This window comes from Phalangium opilio, unplaced genomic scaffold (assembly GCF_054372755.1).
Source record: "Phalangium opilio isolate 3A_F unplaced genomic scaffold, DU_Popi_V2 ptg000079l_1, whole genome shotgun sequence".
Lineage (NCBI taxonomy): Eukaryota > Metazoa > Arthropoda > Arachnida > Opiliones > Phalangiidae > Phalangium > Phalangium opilio.
The window spans coordinates 6,690,926-6,717,998 of record NW_028324187.1 but is presented as its reverse complement, the minus strand read 5'-3'; the positions used below and the strand labels follow the sequence as shown (position 1 = coordinate 6,717,998).

Genomic DNA, 27,073 nt, shown 5'->3' with positions numbered 1-27,073 from the left:
TTCATTCCTGTTACGGTGCGCATTGACTTTCATTGCGTGTAACCACAGGTCAGCTTTGGTGGTATTTAACGTTAACACTGATGTTGGCTAACTAAGAATATCGTTGAGGTGAAACGAGACAATAGTGTTTATACTGCAAACCAGTTGTGAATGTAGTTATGAGAATACAGGGTTAACAGTTGAGGCGTATTTTAAAATCTATTTATTTTTACTGGTATTATTAACATTTATATTATTTATACTTTTTTTGGCCTAAATTCTGAGGGGGCTTAGCCCCCCAGGTTCAAAAATCGAGGGGGCTTGAGCCCACCCTGCCCCCGGCTTCCGACGCCCTTGATATCTAGGTTAATAAGTTTGTAGTAATAGTTACCTCTTGACTCGGAGAGGTAATATTTTGGTTTTTCCAACTTGTTAATATACGTACGGTTCTAAGTGACGCGCGAAACACCTGGCCTGGAAACGTACCTCTGAAATAAAGTAGCTTAGAAAAATAATTGAATACGTTAATTATGGACAATCTATTGATAATTTTATTAACTCTGTATTAATATTAGAAAGCTATTTTCTGTGATAATTCTACACAAAATTAGGTACGTACAATTGCTATTGGAAAGTATAGAATATATTCCTTGAATGGGGAATGTCAAGCTATATACATTATATTATATTTATATAATGGTAGAAATTAAAACATTTCATTTAAAATATTAATTATTAGACACTTTTTTTTATCCCGAGTTAAGGTCTGCTCTCTATTTTGTATTCGTATTCGTAGATTTATTAGAAAACAAAAGTCCAAATATTTTTAATCACTTCGTAAGTTTTTATCGATAGCACACTGGAAATGCTCGTAAAACAAGGTGTTCCGGGAGTCGTCATTCTTTTGCGCGTAAGCTGATAACTTCAAAATACAATCTAACAAAACGTTTTAGATAAATAGATCGTCTGAGAAACTAGAATATTTTTGACCAAATTAATTAGTTTGCCTATATCTTAAAAATTATTTCTTGATACCAAATTTGATTTATTTCACGAGTGTTTTTGAGCATTACCAGTGTGTGTCTTACAATAAATATTCTCGTTATCACTTTGTAGTTTTTAAATTTATTGACCTAACGAAATTTTAGGGTGGCGCTGGCAAATGGAACCAAAAATTGCGCCTACTTTCAAATTTGGTAAAAAAAAAAACCGACGATAAATTCAGGTGTTACAACGATTTTGATTTGAAAAATAAAAATACGTTAAGATTCATTTCCAAATACACCACTAACTTATATTACGCGCAACGCCACGTGGCACCACGCATGCTCAGTTTAAAGATGTAAAACTGGTAAGCAGCTGGACCAAGGCTTACGCGAAAAGTTTTATTAAAGTGAGGTATTACAAATGAAAACAAGAAGGGTGTTTTGAATCTACGCATATTTTTGCATAGAACAGTGTAGAAAAATTAAGATTTATGATGAATTTAATCAAGGCTTAATGATAAAAATTAAATTTACACTAAATTAAGTGTAAATATTAGAATAGAAGAATTTGTACATGTACATTGAGACTTAATAAGGAAAATAAGATTACAGTGGTCAGTTGCCTCCTTTTTCGGCATTTTTATTAATTAAATTGCCGCGTTCGCGTTTCATATGAAATTATTTTTGGTTTGGAAAGAAAAAAATTACTTCCGCTTAAACTTAACTTAACTTACGTTCTCTGACGTCACTCTGCTTCCCTTACCTTTTGACGTATGCAAACCTATATATATATATGTATAATATAAGTTCCAAACATTGTAATTAGGTTAAAATGATCGCTGCCTGAACGCAGTGACGGAAGTAAGTAATTAATTCGTGAAGATTAATTAATTAATTAATTAATTTGTTTGGTTTTTAAGACGATAATTAGTTCATAGGCGATTACTTATTTTTAAAATTTGTTGAACAATCGGAGAATGAGAGTGAACTAATACAAGAATTTACATAATTTTCAATTAATTAGGGCTGTTAATTATTAATTATTAATTAACTACATTACTACACTAACTTAGTGTGTTTTTTAAGAAAATAAGACGACTGCGGAAATAATTTTACAATCAGAAAGAAAAACGTAATTAAGAGTCCTTAGTTTAATTAATTGAGTTTTGACGCGTCAGCCCTAATTAAATAAAAATCATTACCTTATTGGCTTAGTTCACTATCTTTGAAGCAGGGGGGGGGGGCTCGAAACCGGAAGTATTCAGTATTCACCTAACTTCGAAGGACATACTAGCTTCCGAAACGGGATTAGACGCGCTAGTCGCGGTTGGCGACGATATAACGGGGGTTTTAACCCTTTTAGGACTAGAACTGGATATACACACGTCATGGCTAGACAAATCGCTCCACGTCACCCGTTGGTTATTAAAAGAAGCGCCTCCTTCTAACGAATGCGGTGTCGCAAACCGCGACGAATTCTCCATAGAAAACTGCGATTCGCATTCGCCAAGACTTAGCGTCGTTGCCATAATAATAGATTCTTCCGCATCGCCGCTAAAGGCGGAGTCGGTGGTAGGCGGAGCTCCGCTATCAACCAAGGAACTCGTCGTACTAACGCTGCTCGATTCGGAAATAGCTGAACTGACCGAAATGGCGGAAATGGCGGAAGTGTTCGTAGCGGCGGAACTAGGAGAACTAGTTTTAAGCGTATCCAATCGGACGCGAACCGAATCCACAGTGTCCAAGAGGTTTTTAGCATCCATCGCGAGAGCGTGCGCGGATGCTAGCATACCTTTACGATATTCCATGTCCAATGTAGTTCGCGCGTATTTCTGAGCTTGTTTCATGGCTTGAACCAGAACCGCCATGTCTTTACTGAGAACTTTGTGCGCCATTTCAATCTACCAAGATATTTGAATTGACAAAACGTTATAACTGCGCGGTTATAACTCATTAAAACTTGTATCATTAGTTCGTAATCCGCTCTAAAAATATTTTCGGACATACCTCTCTGTGAGCCCAACTTGGAAATTGAACAACCAATGAGTCAACGCTTGATAAAAGATTTCGTAGCTCCAAGCCAACTCTCTTTTTTTAAAAAAAACCACCAAATATTTATTAGCAAACGACGAGGGGTCGGACGTTCGGCATTTTAGTGTACGGGATTTTGAGATTTTAAGATTTTGACAAAGATTTTGAGATTTTACCCCAGATTTTGAGATTTTACCCCAGATTTTGAGATTTTACCCCAGATTTTGAGATTCTGACTCAGATTTTAGAAATCTGGAAATCTAGTCCAAGATTTTAAGATTTCGGGATTTTAAAGGAGATTTTCAGATTTTGAACGCGATTTTCAGATTTCGAAGAAGATTTCGGGATTTTGTTCAGGATTTTCAGATTTTGAAGGAGATTTCGGGCTTTGGAACAAGATTTTCAGATTTTGTAGGAGATTTTCAGATTTTGAGGAGATTTTCGGATTTCGAGGAGATTTTCAGATTTTGATTTTAGGATGAGATTTTGGGATTTTACGTTAAGATTTCGGGATTTCTAGATTTTAATGTGAGATTTCGGGATTTTTGGTGAAGATTTCGGGATTTTCAGATTTTAAAATAGGGATTTCGGGATTTTCAGATTTTAAGGTAGGGATTTAAAGTTTTCAGATTTTGACGTGAGATTTTAAGATTTTTAGATTTTGACGTGAGATTTCGGGATTTCGAGATTTTCGAGAGAGATTTTAAACAGATTTCAAACGAAGTGTACGGGATTTTGACAAACGTCCGACCCCTCGGCAAACGATAAAGAATATCTCCAAGTACGCACGCAGAAACTCGAAATAAGTTGACTTACTTTGACTAGGTCAAGATATTCTGTGACTTTGGCTTGTTGAACTCCCTGAGAAAGTAACATTACTGATCTGACAACGCTCGTTGTGCATTCATAGACAGAATCGCCGGCACGGTCAACTTCCATAGGCGAAGAAGGCTAAAAGAAAACAATGTGTCTATCGTCACGACAGTAGTTGATACCCACCAGTTAGGATGACCTTCAAAGATGGCGACCATCTTGAAAGACGACCCTAATTAGTAGATCAGTAGTTGTACCTATAGAGTGCTGTCAGAAGCGCCAGTGTGACGTCACCCATGTTGTTTTCCCCATAAAGAAAAAACGGTAACTGTCATGGCCGCCCATTGCTAAAGGCAGACTCGTGACGTTTAACCTTGGATCTGACGTCACAACTGACAGCACTCTATACTGATATCCAGAAATTCAAGATGGCCACCACCCTGAATTTCTGGCTAATCGTGAGTGGTAAGTATCTACGATTTCGCGATTGAACCAAAGAGGACATACCTTATCAGAGACGAGACTATGCGAAGAGTCGTCTTTGCCGTTGATCATACTGGAATCTCCTTCCCCTATAGAAACTAATATAAAACAATACCTCACGTGTTATAATTATGCCTACAGTAAAGTGTTACGTAAATAGATTAGGTTAATTTACCAGCGACTGACGCGGATGGGTTACTATGTACAGATCCACCAGGTGAAGATGGACCACCATCCGTGTCTAAGCTATCCGTATCGGAACGGTCGCTACACGATAACCTTTTACGTGCCTGAAAAGAAATACAGATTATAAGTGAATATAGAATAATATAGGATTTTATAGGAATTATTTAACAACTGGGAGCATTTTTTAACAATTGCGTCATACCTCCTCGGCCAGCCATCTTGAATCTTCTTCCGATTCCTTTTGTTGTTGTTGCAATTTCATTTCGAGAAATTTCTGGTCCAATTCTTCTAAATGCACACGTTCCTCCTCTTCCTAAAATTATAAGTAGGCCCACCCCATAAAAAGATTAAGTATTAGCTTCTGGATTAATGTGTAGAACCGTTACAAAAATGCGTTTCAAAATATCGTGTTTTATGGCGATTTACGCGTAGTATAACATTTGAGAACATAGAATCAGTGTCTTAATAAGTACTTAACCGCGGTATAAGACCTAAGAACAGAGAATCCGTGTCATGGTAAGTACTTAACCGCGGTATAAGACCTAAGAACAGAGAATCCGTGTCATGGTAAGTACTTAACCGCGGTATAAGACCTAAGAACAGAGAATCCGTGTCATGGTAAGTACTTAACCGCGGTATAAGACCTAAGAACAGAGAATCCGTGTCATGGTAAGTTCTTAAGAGCGGGTATCGGTGTCCTAGTACCATAAGTTTATAAGATATGTTCCATAAGTGTGTCACTCGTTAATGAGCTTGTCATGAAGTGACGTAGGTGAAACGTCATAGATTCTCGTAAAGCGACGCCTAGTGAGTCGCTGTCAAAGGCTTAGTACAGACTAAATAGGAGGATGGGCTACAAAACCGAGTGTAGTCAATTCTCACGTCGTTCTTGAACTAGCTCTCATTATGCCTCTAACATTACGAAGTATGGGTAGTGACATACTAATGGAACATATCTTATAAACTTATGCTAGTACTAAAGCGCGGGAATCCGTGTCTAAATAACTGCTTAAGCGCGGGAATCAGTGTCTAATTACTTGAGCGCGGTACAACATTTAAGAAGAGAGAATCCGTGTCTTAATAGTAACGAGAAGTTTAACTCATTTTTGTAACGCTGCGCTTAAAATTATAATTTAATAAAAATTAAAAAGGCAACAAAAGAGGGGAAGCCGTGCTCTAATAAAATTAAAATAATAATAATAATAAAAAAATATAAATTAAAAAGGAACCATGCTCCATGCTTAATTAAAAATGGTTCAAATTAAATAATTAATAACATACTTGGCTCCAAATAATATTGGTTTAAAGGAAAATTGAATAAACTGCAATAAACTCGAGCTTACTTTCAAAATAAATAAATAAATAAAATGGTGTGTTAATAAATTGAATTGAACTTTCGATATCAACTAAGTCAACGGGCTACTAAAATAACTGTCGATGGAGCGCGGGTTCCAAACCTGTGGTATTAGCAGACTTCCCCTTTTGGGTGCTTCAAAAGGTAATGGGGAAACGGACGTAGCCGCGGTCAGCTCGGCCGCTCTGGGATCTACCGTAAATGTATTTGAGGGAGAAGCGGGTGCCGTGTAGGCCCACGCCGGTGGAATATTCATGGCATTCTCCTGCATTAAATGCGCCAAAACTTCCGGGTCTTGAGCCACAATGTACGTCGAAGGGTTTGTCGGAGGTAGAGATTGCAAAGTCGAGGAACTATTACGATCAGCGGGAAATCTAGCTGGCTGAAGTGTACGAAAAGTTAATGGGAACATTGGTAAGACGCAAAAACTGATTCTGACCTTTGGTGGTGGTTCATCAGAGCCCGAGGATCCCCAGGAGACTGCTTGAACGCGTCTATTCTCTCTTCTGAGCGTCTCTTCCAGCTGCCTACGTTCCTCCATCAGAATTTCGCTGAGCGTCTGTTTGATATCTTGGAAACTGGGTCTCTTGGAAGGTTCGTACGACCAGCATTGCGACATTAGACTATACAGTCTGGGGGGACAATTCTGGGGGAGGGGTAAACGCTCGCCATTCTCTATCCTTCCAATGACGTCGTTGTTCTTGACGCCTTGGAAAGGTTTCACGCCCATCATAAGGATTTCCCACATACAGACACCTTGGCAACGCGCAACCCAAGACACGTTTTAGTAAAAAAAGCATGTTTGCAGACCACTAATTCCATGTTAAACCCACCAAACATCCAAACATCACTGGCGGTAGTGAACCTCCTGAAATTGATGGATTCGGGAGCCATCCATTTGATGGGTAGTTTCCCTTTGGAAGCTTTATAATAGGACTGGTCCTCGACCCAACGAGAAAGCCCGAAATCTCCCAATTTGACGCAATCGTGCGCGGATACCAAGACATTTCTAGCGGCGATATCGCGATGAACAAACTTTTTACTTTCCAAGTAAGAAAGAGCCGTGCTCAGTTGATACGCGTACAGAATAAGTGTGGCCAAATCAAGGTGGTTTCGGTTGTTTTGGAGATATGCCCGCATCTTAACAGAAATTTTGATCAAACAAGGCGCAAAACAAGTTAAATGGTAACTGTCTTACTTCTCCGTGTTTGGCCAATTCCATGACAATCCATATTGGCGATTCTGAACAGATACCGACTAGCTTGACAATATGAGGATGATCAAATTGTTGCATAATATCTTACGAAGAAAATTAATTCCATTTAATTCCCTCTTTAATTTAGATTATCGTTAATCGCTTCCTTACAAGCTTCTTCAAGAAATTTCTCTCCCATTGACTCTTCTTTACAAGTTTTGACGGCCACACCAACATTCTGATCATCCTTATAGTTATACGTCCCTTTGTGCACGTCCCCGAATTGACCCTCACCAATTATTTCACCAAGTTTTATACTCGATCTCAGTAATTCATAGTCTTTGGCTGGTTTTACGTATTTACAAAATATTAAATATTACCGATTGCAAAACCATTACAATTTTGTACGCGGTTTCAATAGTGACCTACCAGTTGGTGTTGAGTAATCACCTTCTTCGTCAACAATTTCCGCATAATCCTCTAAACAATAAACGATATTCGTTGTAACTGTTGTCAGAAAACCGATAGCTATACGCGACAAAGTTGTTCACACGCATTCGCGAAGTTGCATCGCGTTACGTGAAGTTACAACTCAAACAAAGAAAGTTCAACTAATAGCTTTATTGTTAAATGTGCATCAACTGACGTGGTTATGGGTGTTCAGGTGTCAATATAGTTAAGGACTGTTAAAGATACATCGCGAAAATGAACTGAATTGCATGGCGTAATATGAAATTCCGAAAAATGCAAGGAAAAAAAATCTTTTTGTAATGCTACGTGTGGTTTCCAATGTGCTAAGGTTGTACATCAACTGACGTGGTTATGGGTGTATCAGTTGTTAATATAGTTAAAGGCTATTAAGTTAGGTATGTTATCGATTGGGCGTGTTATCAATACAGCATTGTCCTAAACGGCTTTTTCATAAACGCGTTTGCCATTATAGCCATTTCTCGTTTTAGCGCATTTTGATTACAGCGTTTATATCTTGAGCGTACGAAAGTACGCCTTTTCCAAAATATTGTTGTTTATCTTCATTAACTTCCCAAATAATATGCCTTTTCCAAAAAATTATGTTTTATATTTACTTCCGATATAACATTACTCCTTTTTGCATAATATTGTTCTTTGTCCTATATACTTAATATAATAGATATTTCCCTCCCTATCAATCACAGTTTGGGCGGAAAGAGCAACCGCTGTTTTGGGAAATAGCGCTGTATTGAGAATCGCGGAAACAGCAACTGCGGTTTTGCTTCCACGCGGTTTTGCAAACCGCTGTTTTAGGAACCGCTTTATTCCAAAACGCTCTTTTGAAAACCGCTCAACTACCCGTGAACCTTAAGTTATACCGCAAAAATGGCCCGAATTGCATAGTGCAATATGAAATTCCGAAAATAAATGGACAAAAATTATTTTGCAAAACTCCGTGTGGTTTCCAATGTGCTAAGGTTGTACATCAACTGACGTGGTTATGGGTGTATCAGTTGTTAATATAGTTAAGGGCTATTAAGTTATACCGCGAAAATGGACCGAATTGCATAGTGTAATATGAAATTCCGAAAAATACAAGGTTTAAAAATAATTTTGCAATACTCCGTGTTGTTTACAATGTGCTAAGGTTGTACAGAACCCAACAACGATCTATGAGTACTATACACTGTGTAACGATACTTAGAGTGCTACATAAACTTGAGAAATGCCTACCCAATTACATAACCACACGGATTAAACATAGTTAAATCGCGTTTTTGTACTTAGTTATTGATAAAGAACAACAACATACCTGATATACCACTTCCGTGTTTTTCACTAGAATGGTTTTTCTTTCCGTGACGATATTTAGGAGGATGTGCGTCTACAATAATTCAAATCAAGAGAAAGGAATTGTTATACCCCTCAAAACCACAAATAACTCGACTACCCCGTATTTATTTACGTTGAAATTAAAGTTAAAATCAACATTAGTATAAAAATTAAAAATATATATACACAATAAAAAACAAATGTTCACCTTTAGGAGATTCTAGCGAAAACATGAGGCGTTACAAGGACAATTAAAAGTTATCGTTAATTACCTCGTTAGTAATTAAGCGTAAGTGAGCAAATATTAAGGAAATTAAGCAATACAACACACCTTGTTGTAGAGTTTGACAGGAGCGAGAAATCCATAAGGAAGCTGCGGGTTTTACAAAAATTGGGGATATTAAGAAATTAGCTTTTATTGCACAAGCAAAACACGTTATCAGCAATTGCTTCATTAATGGGTTAAGAAATACATTGATTAGTCATTTTGTTTTTTGGGGAGAGACGTACGATCATACATAGTAACAGTATATCACACCTTTTCTATTCCAAAAGGAATTCAGCGTTCCTTGGAATAGTCGACAATAACCGTCAATGAGATCCGCTATACTTTCGGCAACTGGTAGACTGGGGCAAGAAATACTTAACACCTGAAATATTAACCCCGTAATCGTAATTAAATTAAGAAATTAACAGTGCTCTGTTGTAATACTTTCGCTAGAACATTAAAACCGCAAATGGTAATACAACAGTGTGGAGACTCACCTCAGCGGCTCCAGCGACTTTAAGTTGCAAAATAGCTTTGTTGCTTGTTTCGTATTCGCTAATTACAGTCTGTAAACTTTGAACTTGTTGGAAACTCGTCACTCGAGTTGGTGCGCTACTCCTATCGGTCAAGTAACTAATGCCCACTTCCGGTCCAACAACTAATAAAACGGGCACGCTCCAACCGGTCTACACTCAACCAAAGAATGGTTCAAACAATAGATAGATTAGAAACAAAAGCTCAAGCGATGGCAGTTGACTGAAGTTAGACAACGGAGACGTAACGCGAGATGACACTACTCTATAGTAAAGAATATCTTACCCCCAATTCACATTTAAAAAACTCTCGATCATAGCGCAAGACTGGGTTGACCATTTCCAAGAATTTGAACATGCAATCGACTTCGCTCAAGGCGGAAAATTTTTTGAAATGACTCTGAATCATCTTCCTTAAAACTTTTGGCTGGAAAGAAATGCCATACAAATTGCGCTTTAACAAATGAATTGTTGAGCTCGCATTTAGAAAAGACTCAGCGTATCTGACACAAATCAGGATGTCCCTTTACCTTATTGCCAGTTATCACAGTAGAAGGAAGAAATTTATGAAGTCCAACATCTTTTTCGAGATATTCAAAATTAGACTTTTTATCAAGGGCAATGTGCGTCATGTCTTTGAAATAACGACGAATTTCTACGCAACAAAGTTGTATTGCCAGGTCCTGCTCAATATTTGATTCAAGACGCAAATAGTCATCTTTAACCTAAGGCGCGTCAACCAATCAATCAAGAAAAATGATGAACACAATTGTTTAGACATATTTTGCCCGCAACTTTGTTAATATTCTTTTGAATTTAAATTTAGTTTAAATCCTTCCATAAGAGAATTGCACTCTAACTTAAAGCTGAGAAGTATTTAATTACCTGTTCATAAAAATACTGAAACGTAGATCTGTCTTTTTCAAATAAATCTCTTAAGTTGTTTGGGAGGTAGCGTACTCTCAGCTCGTATCTTCATAAAAAAAAAGATAAAGTTTCTTTTTCATTTTAATGCTTTAATACCCAACACAACAGTGGTCTTCTGTTGACCACTAGCTGTTAAGCGCTTTCTTCAATAACGTGTACAAAAACTAACGTGTGACGTAACATATAGCATAGTTGGTAAACTTATTTACCTCCATTGGTCTGCAGGATGCCGAGACTGATATTTTTCTAGTACTTGAAACATTGTTGTGTCGACGTGAAGCCAATGCGTTTCTTCGGAGAGTGTGTGTCGCATACGCATAGCGTAAAGACCTTCGTAGTAACATTTTCCACCGGTTTGACGACCAGTCACCAATTGAATGATACCCTACAATAAGACCCTCCCGAAGTGTTACTAACACAGAGTAGCAGTTCTGATTGAAATTCCCTGACTTTTCCAGGTTTTCCCTGACCTGTTTTAAACGATTTCCCCAGATTGTTTAGGCCTAATTGTCATTGTTTTAAATATAACTTGACAACTGCGATTAAATCGCAGTTTTGAATAATTAACGTAAAACATTGTAGAGCGATCTACCGATTTTGGTGTCTGGTCAAACGTGATCTCTCCAAACGGCGTTTAGAAAGTCGCCCAGCTGGATGATTGAACTTTAACCCACTTTAACCAAATTCCCTGACTTTTCCCTGACCTTTTTGGTCCATTTTCAACACACAATATAGGTAGAAGTGTTAAAATGATTGAGTTTCCTTACCCGAACATCGACAGCATCCCCAAATTTAATGGAATTGTATCCACCACTGCCACCAGTATGTAAATGAACTTTTAGGGGCTCCTTTTGAAACCTATCCATGGCGGAATCAGTCATGGCACCTAATTCTAACTGGGCGTGAGCGTTGGCACTTGAGGAGGAAGTCAGTTGCATTGTCCCTTTGTCCCAAGTCCCTTCACCCCCCGTCTCATCCTGCATCCTACGAGAAAACAAAGGACAAGAAACAAAGGAGGAATTAAGATTCGGTAAATCACCTGGCCAGGAAGGAAGAAATGCGTGACAATTATTATTATCTTCGTGGTTTATTTTAATTACCTACGGTTTGAAAACGCAAACACCTGGTTAGAATTTTTATAAACAACCGTGGTGATGCTTAGCTAGTCTTTAAGTGTTGGGTAAGACAAAAGAAATACAATAGAGTAGGTATATCTTGGACTAGAACGTTCGGAACTGAGGGGGAAATTTATGAAAATAAAGGTAACGCTTGAGTGAGTCTCGAGTTCTTAAACCTTAGTTTAATTTACACTTCGTAAGACCATAAGTTCATAAGATGTGTTCACCATAAGTTTGTCACCGGTTACAAACTGGAGCTTGTCATGAATGAAGTGACGTAGGTCACAGATTCGAGGTAAAGCGACGCCTGGTGACTGGGGCGATGTCAAAGGCTTAGTACAGACTAAATAGGAACTAAATGAACTGCAAAAATAACCGAGTGTAGCCATTCAATTCTCGTTTGTCGTTCTCGAACTAGTTATCTCGAGCTGTAAGCCTCTAGGATTACGAAGTATAGGTATTGTCATACTTATGGAAGGAATATATCACTTATAAACTTATGGTAAGACGTACAATACTGCACCATTTATTTCAAAATTAATTTATATTTAAGTCACATTCCTAGACCATGACAAAAATATTCCAAACAAAAACGAAGACAAGAAGAATCTGGGTCCTCTGGGGAGGGCACCCATGACAGTTACTTTTGATGGGGGTGGTGATAAGCCTCGCCCCTCTACTAATGTCATGTTTGAAACAAGATGATTAAGATCGTTACTGAAATGTTCAGTAGGGGCTATCAGGGGTTGCCTTGCCTACCCCGTAAACGCGACAAAACTGTCAAAAGTCGGGACCAAAATAGTCAACTTATTTTTAGACCTACCGTATGGTACGGTACCACCCCCTCAAAAAGAAAAGTGTTTTTTTTTCTCTAGTTATTTCGGATTGGAAAATAATACCCTAGCAGGAAGACGAGTCCAACTTAACGCTATAATTCTTTAGTATCATCAACAGAAAATGGTAAAAGGCATAGAAAGATTAGCCCAAGTTAAACCCAGATTAAAATGGCTCGAAAAGATGTAAATCCTCTTCAGATTTCGATAAGTCCAGGACATACGTTATCTTAACGGAGTTCATAGGCACTTAAAGTATACCTTACAAAGAGTCCGTTCGCACTAGCCAGATTATACTAAAAACAAGTTGGGTAAAACCAAAAAAAACCTCTCCGTGTCGAGACCCAATTAAGATGTTTTTCTTCAATAATTAAATAAACATAATTGATATTAACTAATTTAATTGCCATTAATTTACCTTAATTAAGTCGTTTTAAGGAATGTTATTCCTAAAATCATTTTAAACATAGCTATTGTTGACGTTTGAATTCTGGAGTATGCCTCTTTAACAATTTTTGGACACGCACGTAGAGAGCTTTCAGATGGTATAGTACTAGTACGTCACACTCTCCCAAGTCTTACCGCTGTTCTGGTAGCCATATTGGTTGGGTGGTCTCAGCTTCATTCCTGCTTTAAACCCACCAATATGGCAGCGTAAATTATGTCACGAGACTCAGCTCCAACTGAAAGCTCTCAATAGATACGTCCAGTGACGTCATCGTAACTTAAACTCGGAGAGGTGACAATAGTAAATTAGCTGAACTTATGGATGAACACTACAACTCCTTAGCATAACCATAACGTCATTAAAGACAAGGAGGGAGGTATCATTAATGGTATAAAAGAAACCAGAAATGACTTAAAAGTGAAAAGGAAGCTGTGGCAAAAAGAAAGGAGTTCAATTGAACTCTATAGGTCAGTCGGGGCCCTCAAGACGCCGGCGTTTGCTTCAAGAAGTTTTCGCGCCTTGCCTTTAGGCCTCGAAGCTTACGTAGTATATATAACCCATTTTAATCGCAACGAGCCAAACCGGTTCAACCTTTTACAAAACACCAAAAGCAACAAAAATATTATATATCGAAAATTTCCTTTTCTGTATTTGTTTTAAAACAAATTCCGAAAGAGGCCCTTTCTTTCCCTTTGTACGGGAAATTATAGAAGTGACACAGGAAATTACTGTTGCATCTCTATGATACTTATTTATGTAAATGAGTTAGAAGTTTGTATTCATTTCCTTGCGGAGAAACCAACAAACAGGCCAGGGGCTCGTTTACAAAGTGACGAGCCCCTCGGCAAATCCAGGGGCGTGCCAACAACGGGGGCTTGAACTTTCAACTCTATGGAATTAGGCAGCCATTTTGTCCTGGCCCCAGTAGAAAATGTTAACTCGCCTCTGGGCAAATCATTCATTTTTATATCTAATTACTTCCGTCAATATTTAAATCATTTACAAACAAATCACGAAATAGGACTCAATTAGTAAACAGTAACGACATGTTTTAATGATAACACCATTTCTAAATAGTTAACTGTACTATTAATATTCTGAAAACGCTTTGAACATACACCTTTGGAATAATTATAATCTATTTAACATAAAACTATTAGAACGATAACATCGTGTCACGTTAAGGAGATAATTTGGACTTTTATTAATGTTTCTTCATTTGAACTTTAAGCTGTTAAGAAACTACGGCGGACTAATACTATAATAAAAAAGGAGAAAAAGAAAAAGTAGTTTAAGGTGACGTATACGGCAGTGGTGTGGTCTTGAATAATAATGAGCTGTTTTCAAAGATTTAGAATGGACAGATAATCATGAAAACCGCGACAAATTGTTACGGCGCTACTATGCGATACGGGTAACTTAAAACCAGATATTTAGAAACTTAAACGTGTTTAATTCGAATACCTGTTCGATTAGATTATACTAAACGTTTAATACGACCAATAACCCTTACTGAAATACGCAAAAAAATAATGCGGAAAACAACATTCATTTTATATAATTATTCTAGCTATACCCTAGCTATACCATGTATGACCAAGAAGTGATATCTAGTTTATTAGGGAGAAGGTATAAGATGCCTAAGTATTCGCGCGCCATAGTCCCAGCCCCCCTTTCAAAATACAAGGAGAGGGGGGACGTAAAAGGAGGCCGGGCTATTTCGCTGCCTCTCCTCAGTCGGAAAATACAAGTAATTTTCGTTATCATTCGCGTCAAGCTGACGTGAGTTTTCAAGAACCAATGAGATGCTGCTAGTTGTAATTTAGAGGCGGGGATTAACTCCGGACCTACGTTTGGACTGGAGATAAAGCTGGAAATGTGGAGGCGAATTTATACCTTCTCCCTAATAAACTATAGATATCACTTCTTGTTATGACAAAACTATCCTGGAATTCGAGGGAACTCAAAAAAAAAAAATAAGAAAGTTATATTCCTGAAAAAGGCGCATTCTTTAACTCAATTTATAAACGTGGGTTGCAGTCGACGACGTTAAGAGTCAATGTTTACGTCATCAACGTAATTTACTCTCGCCGTTTTCCCACCGGGGAAAAAATATTCTAGCAAATGATAGCCTTAATTCGACGTAAAGGTATCCCTACTACAAATTAAAGAGGAGACCCACCCACCTATGTCCAACAGAATAAAAAGAGAAGAAAAAAAATACAAACTTGAGATTGTGACCGAGATATGAAGCAAATGAATTCGAAATGAAATGAAATTTTGAAATAAATAAAGATGTTGACATCATACGAAACTTTAGCAGAACATTAAATAACTTTAAAGGGATATTGAAGCGGGAAAAAATCGTAAAATCTATTAAAAGGTAGAAAATTAATTGGGAAAAAAATGCTATAGGAAGTTTGCGTCTTTCATCTCTAGGCAAATATGTTTGTAAATGATAATTAAAACGATTTTTACTGTCCAAAATAAATAGGCATAAATTTTATTTACTAAAAAAAAGCGAAGTTCGCTGTATAATAACAAAGATTTTTTAAGATTCCATAGTACAAATTATAAATTTGTGGTTTCTCTAGTTTATTAGTATAATTATATTATATTGTATCAGAGATAAATTTAATTATAGAAGTAGGAATGGAGAACAGAGTAATGTGGGCGCGCGTCAAAGTCCCGGACCCCCTTCCCCGGGACGGGGGGGGGCACGAAAGAAGAGGCGGGTCTTAGCGACAGAGGTAAAAAGAAATTACATATTTTTCGCCGTCCCCGTCAGCAACGTCATCAAAACGTTGTTTAAGCGAGCCAATAAAATAATTTAAACTTTTCGTTACGTGTTGGAGGGAGGGGCTCTATCTATACTGGGCTATGAGTCGGACTGAAGTAAATACTAACCGTTCCTACTTCTAAAATTAAATCTATCCCTGATTATATATATTTACGAGTTCCAAATTTTAATTTTCTAATCAATAACTTGCCACCAATGTAAATCTCCGACGGGTATGCTTCATAAACCAATTGTTTTCCATTTCACGCGGTAACCGTGTTTCATAAAGAAAGAAACCAGTCTGGCTAGAACAATGTAAACCACTGCCTCTTTTTTCAATGAAGATATTCCTAATTCTTCTGTCAAGGCCGCTAATAGCTTTTATTTTTGGTCTAGTATCATCTGGACCTAAAATTAACGCTAACCTAAAAGAATTGAAGTCACCACGAAAGCTAAAAGGTTCATTCGTGTACATAACGTTTACATTTTTACCATAAATATTAGTAGCCCAAAAGGAACCACTATTTCCTCTACCTATACACTTGAAACAATTGGTGTTCATCCCGTGATTGTCAAATCCATAAACGACGCTATAAATGTTAATAGACCATTTGAAAAAGTTATACTTGGATGCGATGGCATTGAAAATAGCCAATGAAGTTTCACGATTATCACGCAATTCGTGTTCTCTTAATAACTTAGTTAAGTCCGATTCTAATCGTTGGCTTATAGCATTGTCCGGAATATAATCATCGTGTACGTACACTATTTTATCCCCAACTGCTTTAATCATTTTCTGAAAATCATTGGAATAAGTTTGAAAATCAGCTTGTTTACCGTTTAAAACACCGACGCATTTCATTTGAGCTAATACGGCTCGCAACATGTAACTTAAACTGGGTTTACCTATTAACCCCTGAAACCTTTCTCTATCCCAGTCGTAAAGGTCTGATAACTTATAAAAAGAATATTGTTCGAAAAGTAGCTCGAAATTTTGAACAACTTCCGAAGCTACGTTAGTGGCGCATTTCTTTTCTAGAAATAATTTGGTATGTTCAGTCGGCGTCTCAACAAACCTACGAATATCGTGTTCGAGATTGTTCAAGTTTTCCACATATTCCCATAATTTTGCCTGAAAAAACTCTTTAGATACGTGATTTTTAACATCGTCTAATTTAATACTGATTTCTTTAATTTCTCTTTCCAATCTATCAAAACGTTCGAGTATTTCTTTGTGTTGCGCATTCGCAGTATCATCAGGAAAAAGGAAAGCCAAAATTTGGAAAGCGGCACCAACAGGACCCAAGAACTTGCTGATTGACTTAGCTACTTTAACCAAGGGCTCGATTTTGGATTGATTTAACATTTTGTTAAATTCCACGACACTGTCCAGGACTTCGTTAACGTCCGATACAAATGCAGAGTACGGCACTACGTCGCTGATGTTTGAAGGTCGGACAGCGTAGCTAAGCCTAATTCTATTCTTAGCCTCGATTACTTCGTCGCTGAAATGGCAACCATCAATATCCGCAACTTGATTACCGGTATCGGAAGTAAACGTCATGACCATACCCTGGAAACTATCCCCGATAACTTCCGAACATGGCTTGAAGACAATTGGACTGATTTCGTTACCGGAGTATGTCGAGTCATTTCTGGGAAAATCGAAGCAGGACTTTGGAACGTTGAATGACGTAGAAACGTTGCTAATGATGTCATTTGAATAGTGACATTCTCGATCGAGTCTTTGTAAAATGAACTTGCAATCGCTCTGGCATTCTAAGTCATTGTCCAAACTCAAACTTGTTACACATAATCGCTCGGATAGTACCAGAAGTTGGGATAGTTCGGAGGTAACGGGACAGACGGTACTCAGGTACGACGAAATACCGTAACTATCTGCACTTTTAATGGTTATAAGTAAAAAACCGACTAGCAAAAAGACAAAGTTTAACCTAGATTGACGATCCATCTCTGTGAAAGGAATGGACGAACTGGTTTAACTTACTCAACGCCGACTGACCTTTTATATATGAAGCTGTTATCAGTCATGGGTTTGAAATAACAATTATAATTATTGGACTAAATCTATTGTTTAAAAAACCTTGAAGGTTAGAGTATATAACCTTGTTCAAAAAAATTGAGGAACTCGTCGCAAAAATTGATAGTTTTATTTAAGACAGAAGTTAAATTATGAAAAGATTAAATAAATAAATTATCTAAATACGCCCCATCATGGTTTAATTTAAATAATAATCACTAACTTCTATAGTTAAGCCTTAGAGTTGTTTTTATTTTCACTAATTTATTACACCTTTGAGGGTTTAAGCATTTTATGTAGTTTCAACACCCGGTGTCTATGACGCTAATCCAAAAATAAAGCAACAAGATCCAAAGTAATAACAAGAAGTGATATCTAGTTTATTAGGGAGAAGGTATAAATTCGCGCCACATTTCCAGCTTTATCTCCAGTCCAAACGTAGTAGGTCCGGAGTTAATCCCCGCCGCCTCTAAATTACAACCAGCATGCATCTCATTGGTTCTTGAAAACTCACGTCAGCGCGACGCCAATGATAACTAAAATTACGTTGTATTTTCCGACTGAGGAAAGGCAGCGAAATAGCCCGGTCTCCTTTTACGTCCCCCTTGTATTTTGGAAAGGGGGGCTGGGACTATGGCGCGGCGCGAATACTTAGGCATCTTATAACATCTCCCTAATAAACTAGATATCACTTCTTGGTAAAAATACAAAAAAATAATCGTGGACTTTCCAAAAAAAATAAAATCTCCTATTGACCAAGTCGTCTCGAGCCACCATTATGCTATTTGAATTACCAAAAGAAAAAAATTTATCTTTCGGGCGTTAACCCTAAGTGGAAAGTGGTTATATTGCCTATAACACGATTACCCACAATCAACGACAACGCGGCATCGGGAAAGAGAAAAAGAAAGCGTAGGCCTTTGTTTTCTGTCGTCGCGAGTCAGGTCAAAAACCAATAACCTAGAAAATATTAACCCAAATCGCTTCGTTTCAAAAGGAAATTAAGAAACGAGAGAAAATTGCACGTGTTGAGCAAGATACACAGACAATACACACAAACACCTTCCAGGGGGCACGTGTACGATCACGTGGATGTAGAATTTTAATATGTAGGCTACATATGAGAACGAATTTTGTCATTTAACTATCTCCATATGCTTTGACTCGACGTGCAGAATAAAATTACAATAAAATTTTTTTTATTGTAATACTAAATTAAAAAACTTTGAGTAATCTAGAGAAATATGGCGTCTTTAAATCTGGGAAACTATTCATTCAAGCGCAAAAATTGCGTATTAAGGCCGTAGTTATTAAATATTTTCAAATCTCATCAGTTTAGTTAGTGTATGTAATCCGAAAAAAACCTTAATTAGAATTCTCTGAAATTTACATAATCTCGGAATAATTCTCTTCTTAATTTTGAAAGAGGCTAATCATTTTGGCATTATTTAAGATGGGTATTTTAAATATTTCATATAACCCCTTCAGTATGAGACAGAAACGTTAAATGAAGCATTCTTAAGACGTGTGTCAACTAAATGCTAAGAAATTTAAATACGTCTTGAAAAAGGTTAAGCTAAACCAATCCCTCTTTTAAGAAATTGGGCATAGTCTCGCACAAATAGTGCATAAAAACACTCCCAAGCTACCAAGAAAACTATAAAAAATAATACCACAATACCAGTTTAGAGTTCAAGAGATAGCTTTTCCACTAAGAAATTATGTAAATTTTTCTTAACAAGAGTTTGTAAATCGCGTAAATTTTTAACGGTCTCTAGATAGGTTAATAAAGCACTCTCAAACAAAACAAGATCTTGTAAAGTTCTCCTTATCATAATTCATTAAATTTATATACTTCAAAAGTTGACTATATACGAAAATATAAAAGCACATCAAAACGACATCAGAGTACAATGTTCTCTAACGGTAGTACCTAACTGTTCAAAAGCCAATCTTATCTTATCAATGATAACAATTAAAAATATCATGTTTTTCTCCCATTTATCTTAGCCGCGAGGCTCATATTCCTACTTGTTTACGACCCTATAGTTTAGACATAAGTTCATAAGATATGTTCCTTTTATAAGTATGACACTACCCATACTTCGTAATGCTACTGAGAGACTTACAGCTCGAGATAACTAGTTCGAGTGAACGACAAGCGAGAATTGAAGTACTACACTCGGTGGTGGTTAATTTTGCAAGCCATCTAGTTCCTATTTAGTCTGCAGTACTAAGCCTTTGACAGCACCCCAGTCACCTCGAATCTATGACCTACGTCAGTGTCACTTCATAACAAGCTCCAGTTTCTAAGTTACCAGTAACAAACTTATGGAATGAACATATCTTATGAACTTATGGTTTAGACTATAGAAACTCTCTACAAACCGCTTTCAAAAATTATAAATAAGAAAAATATGAAGTAATAAATACTGCAAGCATGCATAAACAAACAAACAATATTATTGAAGATACAAACCTATTAATTTCATGCCTTTCATTAAGAAATGCCAAGTTATGTTATACACGTTTCCAATTTCAAATATTTAATAAATACGCTCTATCACTTATAAAATGAGAAGATAAAAAATGTTGACAAGAATAAATCTACATATTGTTACGGTTGTTTTATCAATTAGGTTGTCTGTCGTCAATGTCATCACTTAATGAAACGAAAGAACAGGATACGTCGAGATAAAATTTATTTAGTAACTCGGGAAACCGAACAACGATGTATCTATATACTACTTCCAAACTTTAATAGTAATTGTATCCATTAACAGTTGTCGCGTTATTTCCTGCCCAAACTCAAATTGAAACCAAACGCAAACCAGACTCAGGAATTAAAGTCGTTTGGAGTTAGGCCTAATACTTGGTATCGCTATATTTGACTATCACCAAGTTAAAATTCTTAGACAAGATTGCAACCGCTAGCGAAAGACTAACAAAAATCATCCATAAAAATAGGCCCCAATAAGATAAAATGACTAATTTCAAATTATAAGACCAATTTTCATAGTGAAACATACAGAAATCAATATGTAGACTACGATTTCACTGATAATTTAAAGTTGCAAAATGGTTTAGCCGTTACTTAAAAACATTTCAATGGAAATACTGTTTATAGAATCATATTTAATACCTGAAACTTTCAGATGTATCACATCATCGCAATTAAGACGTTATTATAAATTCCTACTATATGTTTAAAACCAATATATTACTGCCGAGGCCTATTTTAAACCCCCCCCCCCACTCTATGTATAAACTATGTTAAAGACTAAGTTACCTCAATACATCGTAGTAATTACTTCCTGGACTTTTCCAATACCAGAAACTGGACTGATCCTGATCGTCAACTTCGAATTCGTAGGCTGAAGACACGGGGGAAACTTGCAAATAACAACACACGTACGTTTGACACAACTTCATCTTCCATGACGCGTTACAGCGTCCGTTACCACCAACAGACTTGAACTGTTCACAAGCATCGTTGGAAAACCGTCCACCGCGTAACACAGACACTATTTTGATTCTGGTCGACACGTAAAATGAACGCTAACAACCACCCAGCCAGCCAGGATGGGTCTGATCAATACTTTTACCGCGAGAAATTTTGTGAAAAGTAAAAATTTCAAAGAAGTGGATAAAACGCGAGCCGAAGACGTCGAAAAGTGTACTTAGCGGAAGGATATTATAATTGTTATAATTAATAACACAATAAAGATAAATGTAACCGTTATAATTAAGTGGAAGTCACAATAAAACAAGGGTTGCAGTTAATGAAAAAAATCACTACCGGTATCGTATTACTTTCTCTAAACTTTAATTTTCACATTAAACTGTTGCGCAAGAAATTAACGCGACATGGCAAAATACCCTGAATAAATTACAAAAAACAATATAATCTAAATTCCAATAAAACCTAAAAAAGGTTCCTCTCAGTGAAAACTGAAATTTCAACAGATTTAAAATTTAAAATCCAGCAAATTTAGGAGGAGAGGAGGCACATGGTAATCTGTCCGTTGTGAGGCCAAGCAACATAAACGGTTACGCGGGTTTACCGGTGTATCTATCACAGATCACGCGTTGTATTGGGGCGCCACGAGAACAGCTGACTACACCTGGACGCACGTCGCATGCACTCGTTGAAACAAAAGATAACGCGAAAGAGAGAGACAGAGAGAGAGACTGGAAAGCGTAGACTGCGGAGAGAAGTTTATCCAGTGGCGAGAAAACTAGTTATGATACGATTTTACGTCTGGCGTTTTCGTCCTTGCATCCACTTTCTCCGAAACTAGACAAACTCCGCTCCGATACCGGGGGGGGGGGGGAGGATGGAAATGTTATACCATGCACAACGTCACGATAAATGTCAAAATGAGAGGGGGGCTAATGGCGTACAGACGTTAGTCTGTCCTTTCTTAATGAGTTCCGGGTTCTTCTGAAGTATAGATCTTTCAGAAGTCTTAAGAAAAATGGTGATCTCTCTCGAAAATAAGACTAGAATTAAGCGATTTATCTCCATTTCAAGTTAATTTAAGTTCAATGATTTTTTTTTTTCAAAATACTCAGAAATATGGAAATAAAATTGCAAATTCATGAGAAATATTTATTTTTATTTTATTTTTTTAAAAGATCAATACTGAAGGCTAAAAATTAAACATAATTACGTAAAAATGCTTAATATTTCTATTTATTTTTCAGTGTTAGCCTTTCAACGTTGACAGACAACTACACCAGTCAGTAAGCACATAAGACATCCAATCTGATCTCATCAGAGAGGCTCTATAAGGGGAGTCTATTCTGAAAAAGTGTACCCAATTTTTTTCAACCATCATGAAACACTTCTACGCATAATAATTATATACTTCTGACGGATTTGGTATAGAGGCGGCATTAATATAACAAACATGCCAAATAAAGACATAGCGACCTTCGTTACGCGACGTGGATTTTGTACAGGAAGTGACGATACTAGAACATCCCTTTTAGTCCGTCAAACGGAAATGAATTATTAAAATAATAATCTATATCTGCTGTCGCTTCGCTTCAAAACTAAGGTCAACAGACAACAAATGAACTAAATCGGTTGTGACGTTTAGGGTTGAACTGAACCAAAATTCGACGATTCAGAAACCAACATTTTTTAACATTTAAAATAAATTTAAATTAACATGAAGCCGATTAAAGTAATAAGAGAATAATAATACAAAATTCCATAGGTATGTTATAATAATAATAATAAACTTGGAACTTCCTGTTGGGGATGATAGTTGAAAGAAGAGCAGATGAATTTGCGGTCGTAAAACTCAAATAGGGATATAATTCAACAGAGCGGATCATTGGTAGCAGTACATCAAGGCCTAACACCTTATTTTTTTTAAATAACTACCTAAGCTACCGGGTTTCCTGTCTGTAAAACCCCAAATAGTCTTTGGAAATGATGTGGTAAAATTATAGAAATGGGTCCTTTTAGTTACTAATCCCCTAACAAAAACCTTCCCTCAACCATTTCTTCACAAAACCCTGTCCGAGACAACTGAAAACATATTTCTTTCCGACCTAACCGTTTTATTTTCTTTTAGCCCGGGACATAATGGCAAATGGCCGGAGTTAAATACTATAATAGCAACCCATATTACGTTTCCATATAGCCTAGTACAGTCAAAGGGATAGGGCCGTCATTAGTCTATAGAACCAAAACCGATTTAGTTTCATTACAAAGAGTGAATGCCGAAAAAATAAATTTTGGGGAATAAAAACAAAAGGAAACTGCGCGGGTCCTAACTTATGAAATTTGAGATTCAAAGAAAGGCATTGTCGTTTTTGAAAGAAAATTTCACGGTTTCATATTTGAAAAATACAAAAATAGACTTTGAACTGGCGGTATGATTTTAAGGGGCACGCGCTAAGGTTCAGTATGGGGATCGGTCTCATAATTATTTAAATCAAGAAGCGATATCTAGTTTATTAGGGAGAAGGTATAAGATGCCTAAGTATTCGCGCGTGTCATATTCCCAGCCCCCCTTTCAAAATACAAGAGGGGACGTAAAAGCAGGCCGGGCTATTTTGCTGCCTCTCCTCAGTCGGAAAACACAAGTAATTTTTGTTATCATTCGCGTCGCGCTGACGTGAGTTTTCAAGAACCAATGAGATGCTGGTTGTAATTTAGAGGCGGCGGGGATTAACTCCGGACCTACGTACGTTTGGACTGGAGATAAAGCTAGAAATGTGGGGCGAAGTTATACCTTCTCCCTAGTAAACTAGATATCACTTCTTGGTAGAATAATCAATAAAATCACTTGATTTCCCGTTTTACCCTGCGTTTAATTAATTAACCTATTAACATAAATGAGTAAAGCCATGTTTGGAATTGCCAATGCACCGCGTTTTATGTAAATTTAAATGCAATATTATAGAACAAATAAGACACAAGATGATGGGTTCTATACAAAGCTTTATTAAGGTTCATACAAAATTCAAAATTGTATTATGCGCAAGAAACGAAAGGGTTAATTCTTCCTTAATTGCAATAGGAATTTAATAACCAGTTCTTCAAAAAATCCTGGTGGGTATTATGGGGGACAGGCGAGGGCACAATTAAGGGGGTTTGTTCTGGCTCGTGTAGGGGAGCCACCAGAATTAATTAAAAACGATTAAGAGTGGCTACACTAATGACCGACAAAAACCTCAACTTGCAAAAGCTTCTTTCTTCTTTTTTTTTTGGACATTTGCATCCCCGGAATTCCAATTTGGTAACGAAGTAAAACGGAAAATAACAAAGGCTAGGACATAAACACTATAAATGGAATGAAATTGCAAGGATTTGCGATAATGGTTTGAAGGTTACGACCTCTATTTTCGCCTTACTTCGGCTCTACATAAATTAAGAGAGAGGGGGCAGCTGGGTTTTGTATGATAAAAAGCGTCGGTGTTTACGTTTAACAGGGATAACGTTACTCGATAAGAGAGCCTTGCACAAATGACTCCACTGTTTCCACAAATCTTAAATTTCTGCGGATTTGACTTTATAGGCTACTAGCCGCTAAGAGTCGGGACATTTTTATTATTTATCGTGCCGCCATTTTAAAAGATGGCGGCGGGCGGGTTAGTTGAAGTCCAAAAAGCCTACCATAAAGTACATAATGGGATATCAACCACTGTACTAACTTAATATTAGCAAGGAGTGATAACTAGTTTACTAGGGAGAAGGTATATATTCGCTCCACATTTCTAGCTTTATCTCCAGTCCAAACTAACGTAGGTCCGGAGTTAATCCTCTAAATTACAACCAGCATCTCATTGGTTCTTGAAAACTCACGTCAGCGCGACGCGAATGACGAAAATTACGTATTTTCCAACTGAGGAGAGGCAGCGAAATAGCCCGGCCTCCTTTTACGTCCCCCCTTGTATTTTGAAAGGGGGACTGGGACTATGGCCTCGCGCGAATACTTAGGCATCTTAAACCTTCTCCCTAGTAAACTAGATATCCCTTCTTGATATTAATAAAATCAGTTGAAACGCCCGGAAAATGAAGATTTTTTCTTAAATTTTTGGTGGTCATTTCATTGCACCTATACTACTTAATAGTAACGTCCGTGTAAAGTGGTTTGCCCCTCGGACATAACAAATCGGGGCACTATTATTTTCAACAAGACAAAACCGAGGGGAAAAAACCCGAAAAAGGTTCAACCTACGTTAAAAAGTGTTATTTATTGAATAGGTAAGGTATTATAACCTTGTATTAAATTGCGAATTATCTTCCTCTAACGACAGCAGCGGTAAAAACATAATTGAAGACAAGGAGGTGCCTTAGATCAGGGGCGGAGGGGAATGTTGCCCCCAAGGTTGAAAAAATTTCATTCATTCCAAAAAACGAAAATTAATTCCACAATAAACCCTTTCTCTAACGTATAAATCGTGAGTTGATAAGTGCGAGTACGCAATATAAAGTGAGATACAAAATCTCACAAGGGTTAATGGTAATTTTTAAAAGGTAAGTAAAGGTCAGGTATGGGTCATTCCTGGTCATTTTGCTATCCCAAAAACTGATACCAAAGCAAAAAAAAATAAACAGAACTATATACTCTGGTTTTATGTACTCATATAAGTAGGGGCTCCGGCTTACTATACTCTATGAAATAAAACAAGTAGTACCGATCAAAGGGCAAAAATACATCACAATCGAAAACCAAATAAGGTATTGCATTAACCCCCCAATTATTTTGGTGAAACTATGAACAATAAGATGAATAAAATATGAGCTTTAAAACATAATATCAGCCCTTATACTTCTGTTTAAATTGGATTTTTAGAAAATATTAAACTTTTGCATTTTTTCATATTTTTCCTAAATTTTACTTTTCTTTAGTGTAGTTATGATAGGCCTAATTATTCCTTCACACTCTTTTAAGACATATCTCCCTGACCCCGCAATAAAACGGGGTTGTTATAAAATGCGTTTGGCTTTATCTTTATAGAGTAGTGTCGGTAGAGAGGGGAGTAGACGGTGTATCCCTCCCTCTAGGCGCGCTTTTGTAAGAGGGGATACTGTACGCGCCTGGTAGGGGGGATGACACTAAGCTAAGAGATAGAAGGGTATGACGTTTGCATACGTAGAACTGATATTACTCTATAAATGTGAAAACATGTATGCCTTAAAGCATGTCTGTTCAACTTGGTATTGATTAGTGGATATTTATCAAAGCTACTTAATAGTGTTCAGCAAACCCTTATTGAAATGGAAAATGCTCCATCTAATTTTTATTGCGAGGCTCGATGATAACCATAAACCGACCCCCCATTAAGCAGAACCTTACCCAACCTAAAACTGTGGGGATGGGTTTGCAATCATTATCATGATATTATCCCCCAGTGTCTACATTTGCTAGAGCCATCCACTGACATTCGTCGTTTATGTCGGCACCTCAAATTCTTTCGACTAATTAAGGCCTATGGCGCGTACAGTAAACTGCCTGACAAACATTTATTACACTATCATGGTCAGAATGTATCTATCAAACAGCAATTAGCTTACTAGTTACTACAAAAGATAGGACAAGGCTTAAAGGAACACCCCAAAATGTAACTTATAAATTGACTTACTTTGAACATTCTTTCAATTTTTCGGCTGATGGTTGTCTGACGGGCGAATCGACGGTCGAAGATATACTATGTCCTCGCGAATGCATCCGCGCAATTCAATTTTACTTAATTTAAAACAATAATTAATGTTAAACTCGCACAAACACTCTCACCATCTTGAAAAAGAACCAAACTTTTTTTTTTGTTTG

At 37.1% G+C, this 27,073-nt stretch overlaps 1 protein-coding gene across 4 annotated transcripts; it reads right to left on the bottom strand.

Moving 5' to 3' along the window:
• Positions 1 to 507: 507 nt before the first annotated feature.
• Positions 508 to 27,073, bottom strand: Fak (protein tyrosine kinase 2 Fak). 4 transcript variants are annotated; one of them, XM_089846077.1, is made up of 22 exons: positions 26,886 to 27,073; positions 11,326 to 11,542; positions 10,768 to 10,943; positions 10,517 to 10,604; positions 10,162 to 10,356; positions 9,918 to 10,058; positions 9,596 to 9,784; positions 9,369 to 9,480; positions 9,162 to 9,203; positions 8,811 to 8,882; positions 7,457 to 7,507; positions 7,199 to 7,372; positions 7,031 to 7,131; positions 6,666 to 6,972; positions 6,272 to 6,588; positions 6,029 to 6,214; positions 4,681 to 4,791; positions 4,468 to 4,582; positions 4,317 to 4,390; positions 3,813 to 3,947; positions 2,973 to 3,053; positions 508 to 2,866 (listed from the first exon to the last, which is right to left on the bottom strand). In XM_089846077.1, the coding sequence occupies exons 1-22, from the start codon at positions 26,969 to 26,971 to the stop codon at positions 2,234 to 2,236; spliced, it is 3,603 nt and encodes a 1,200-aa protein (XP_089702203.1). In that variant the 5' UTR covers positions 26,972 to 27,073; the 3' UTR covers positions 508 to 2,233. The 4 variants fall into 4 exon arrangements, with proteins under 4 accessions (XP_089702203.1, XP_089702201.1, XP_089702199.1 ...); XM_089846075.1 differs by lacking the exon at positions 26,886 to 27,073 and adding an exon at positions 21,067 to 21,980 and having other exon boundaries at positions 4,317 to 4,381; XM_089846073.1 differs by lacking the exon at positions 26,886 to 27,073 and adding an exon at positions 21,067 to 21,979.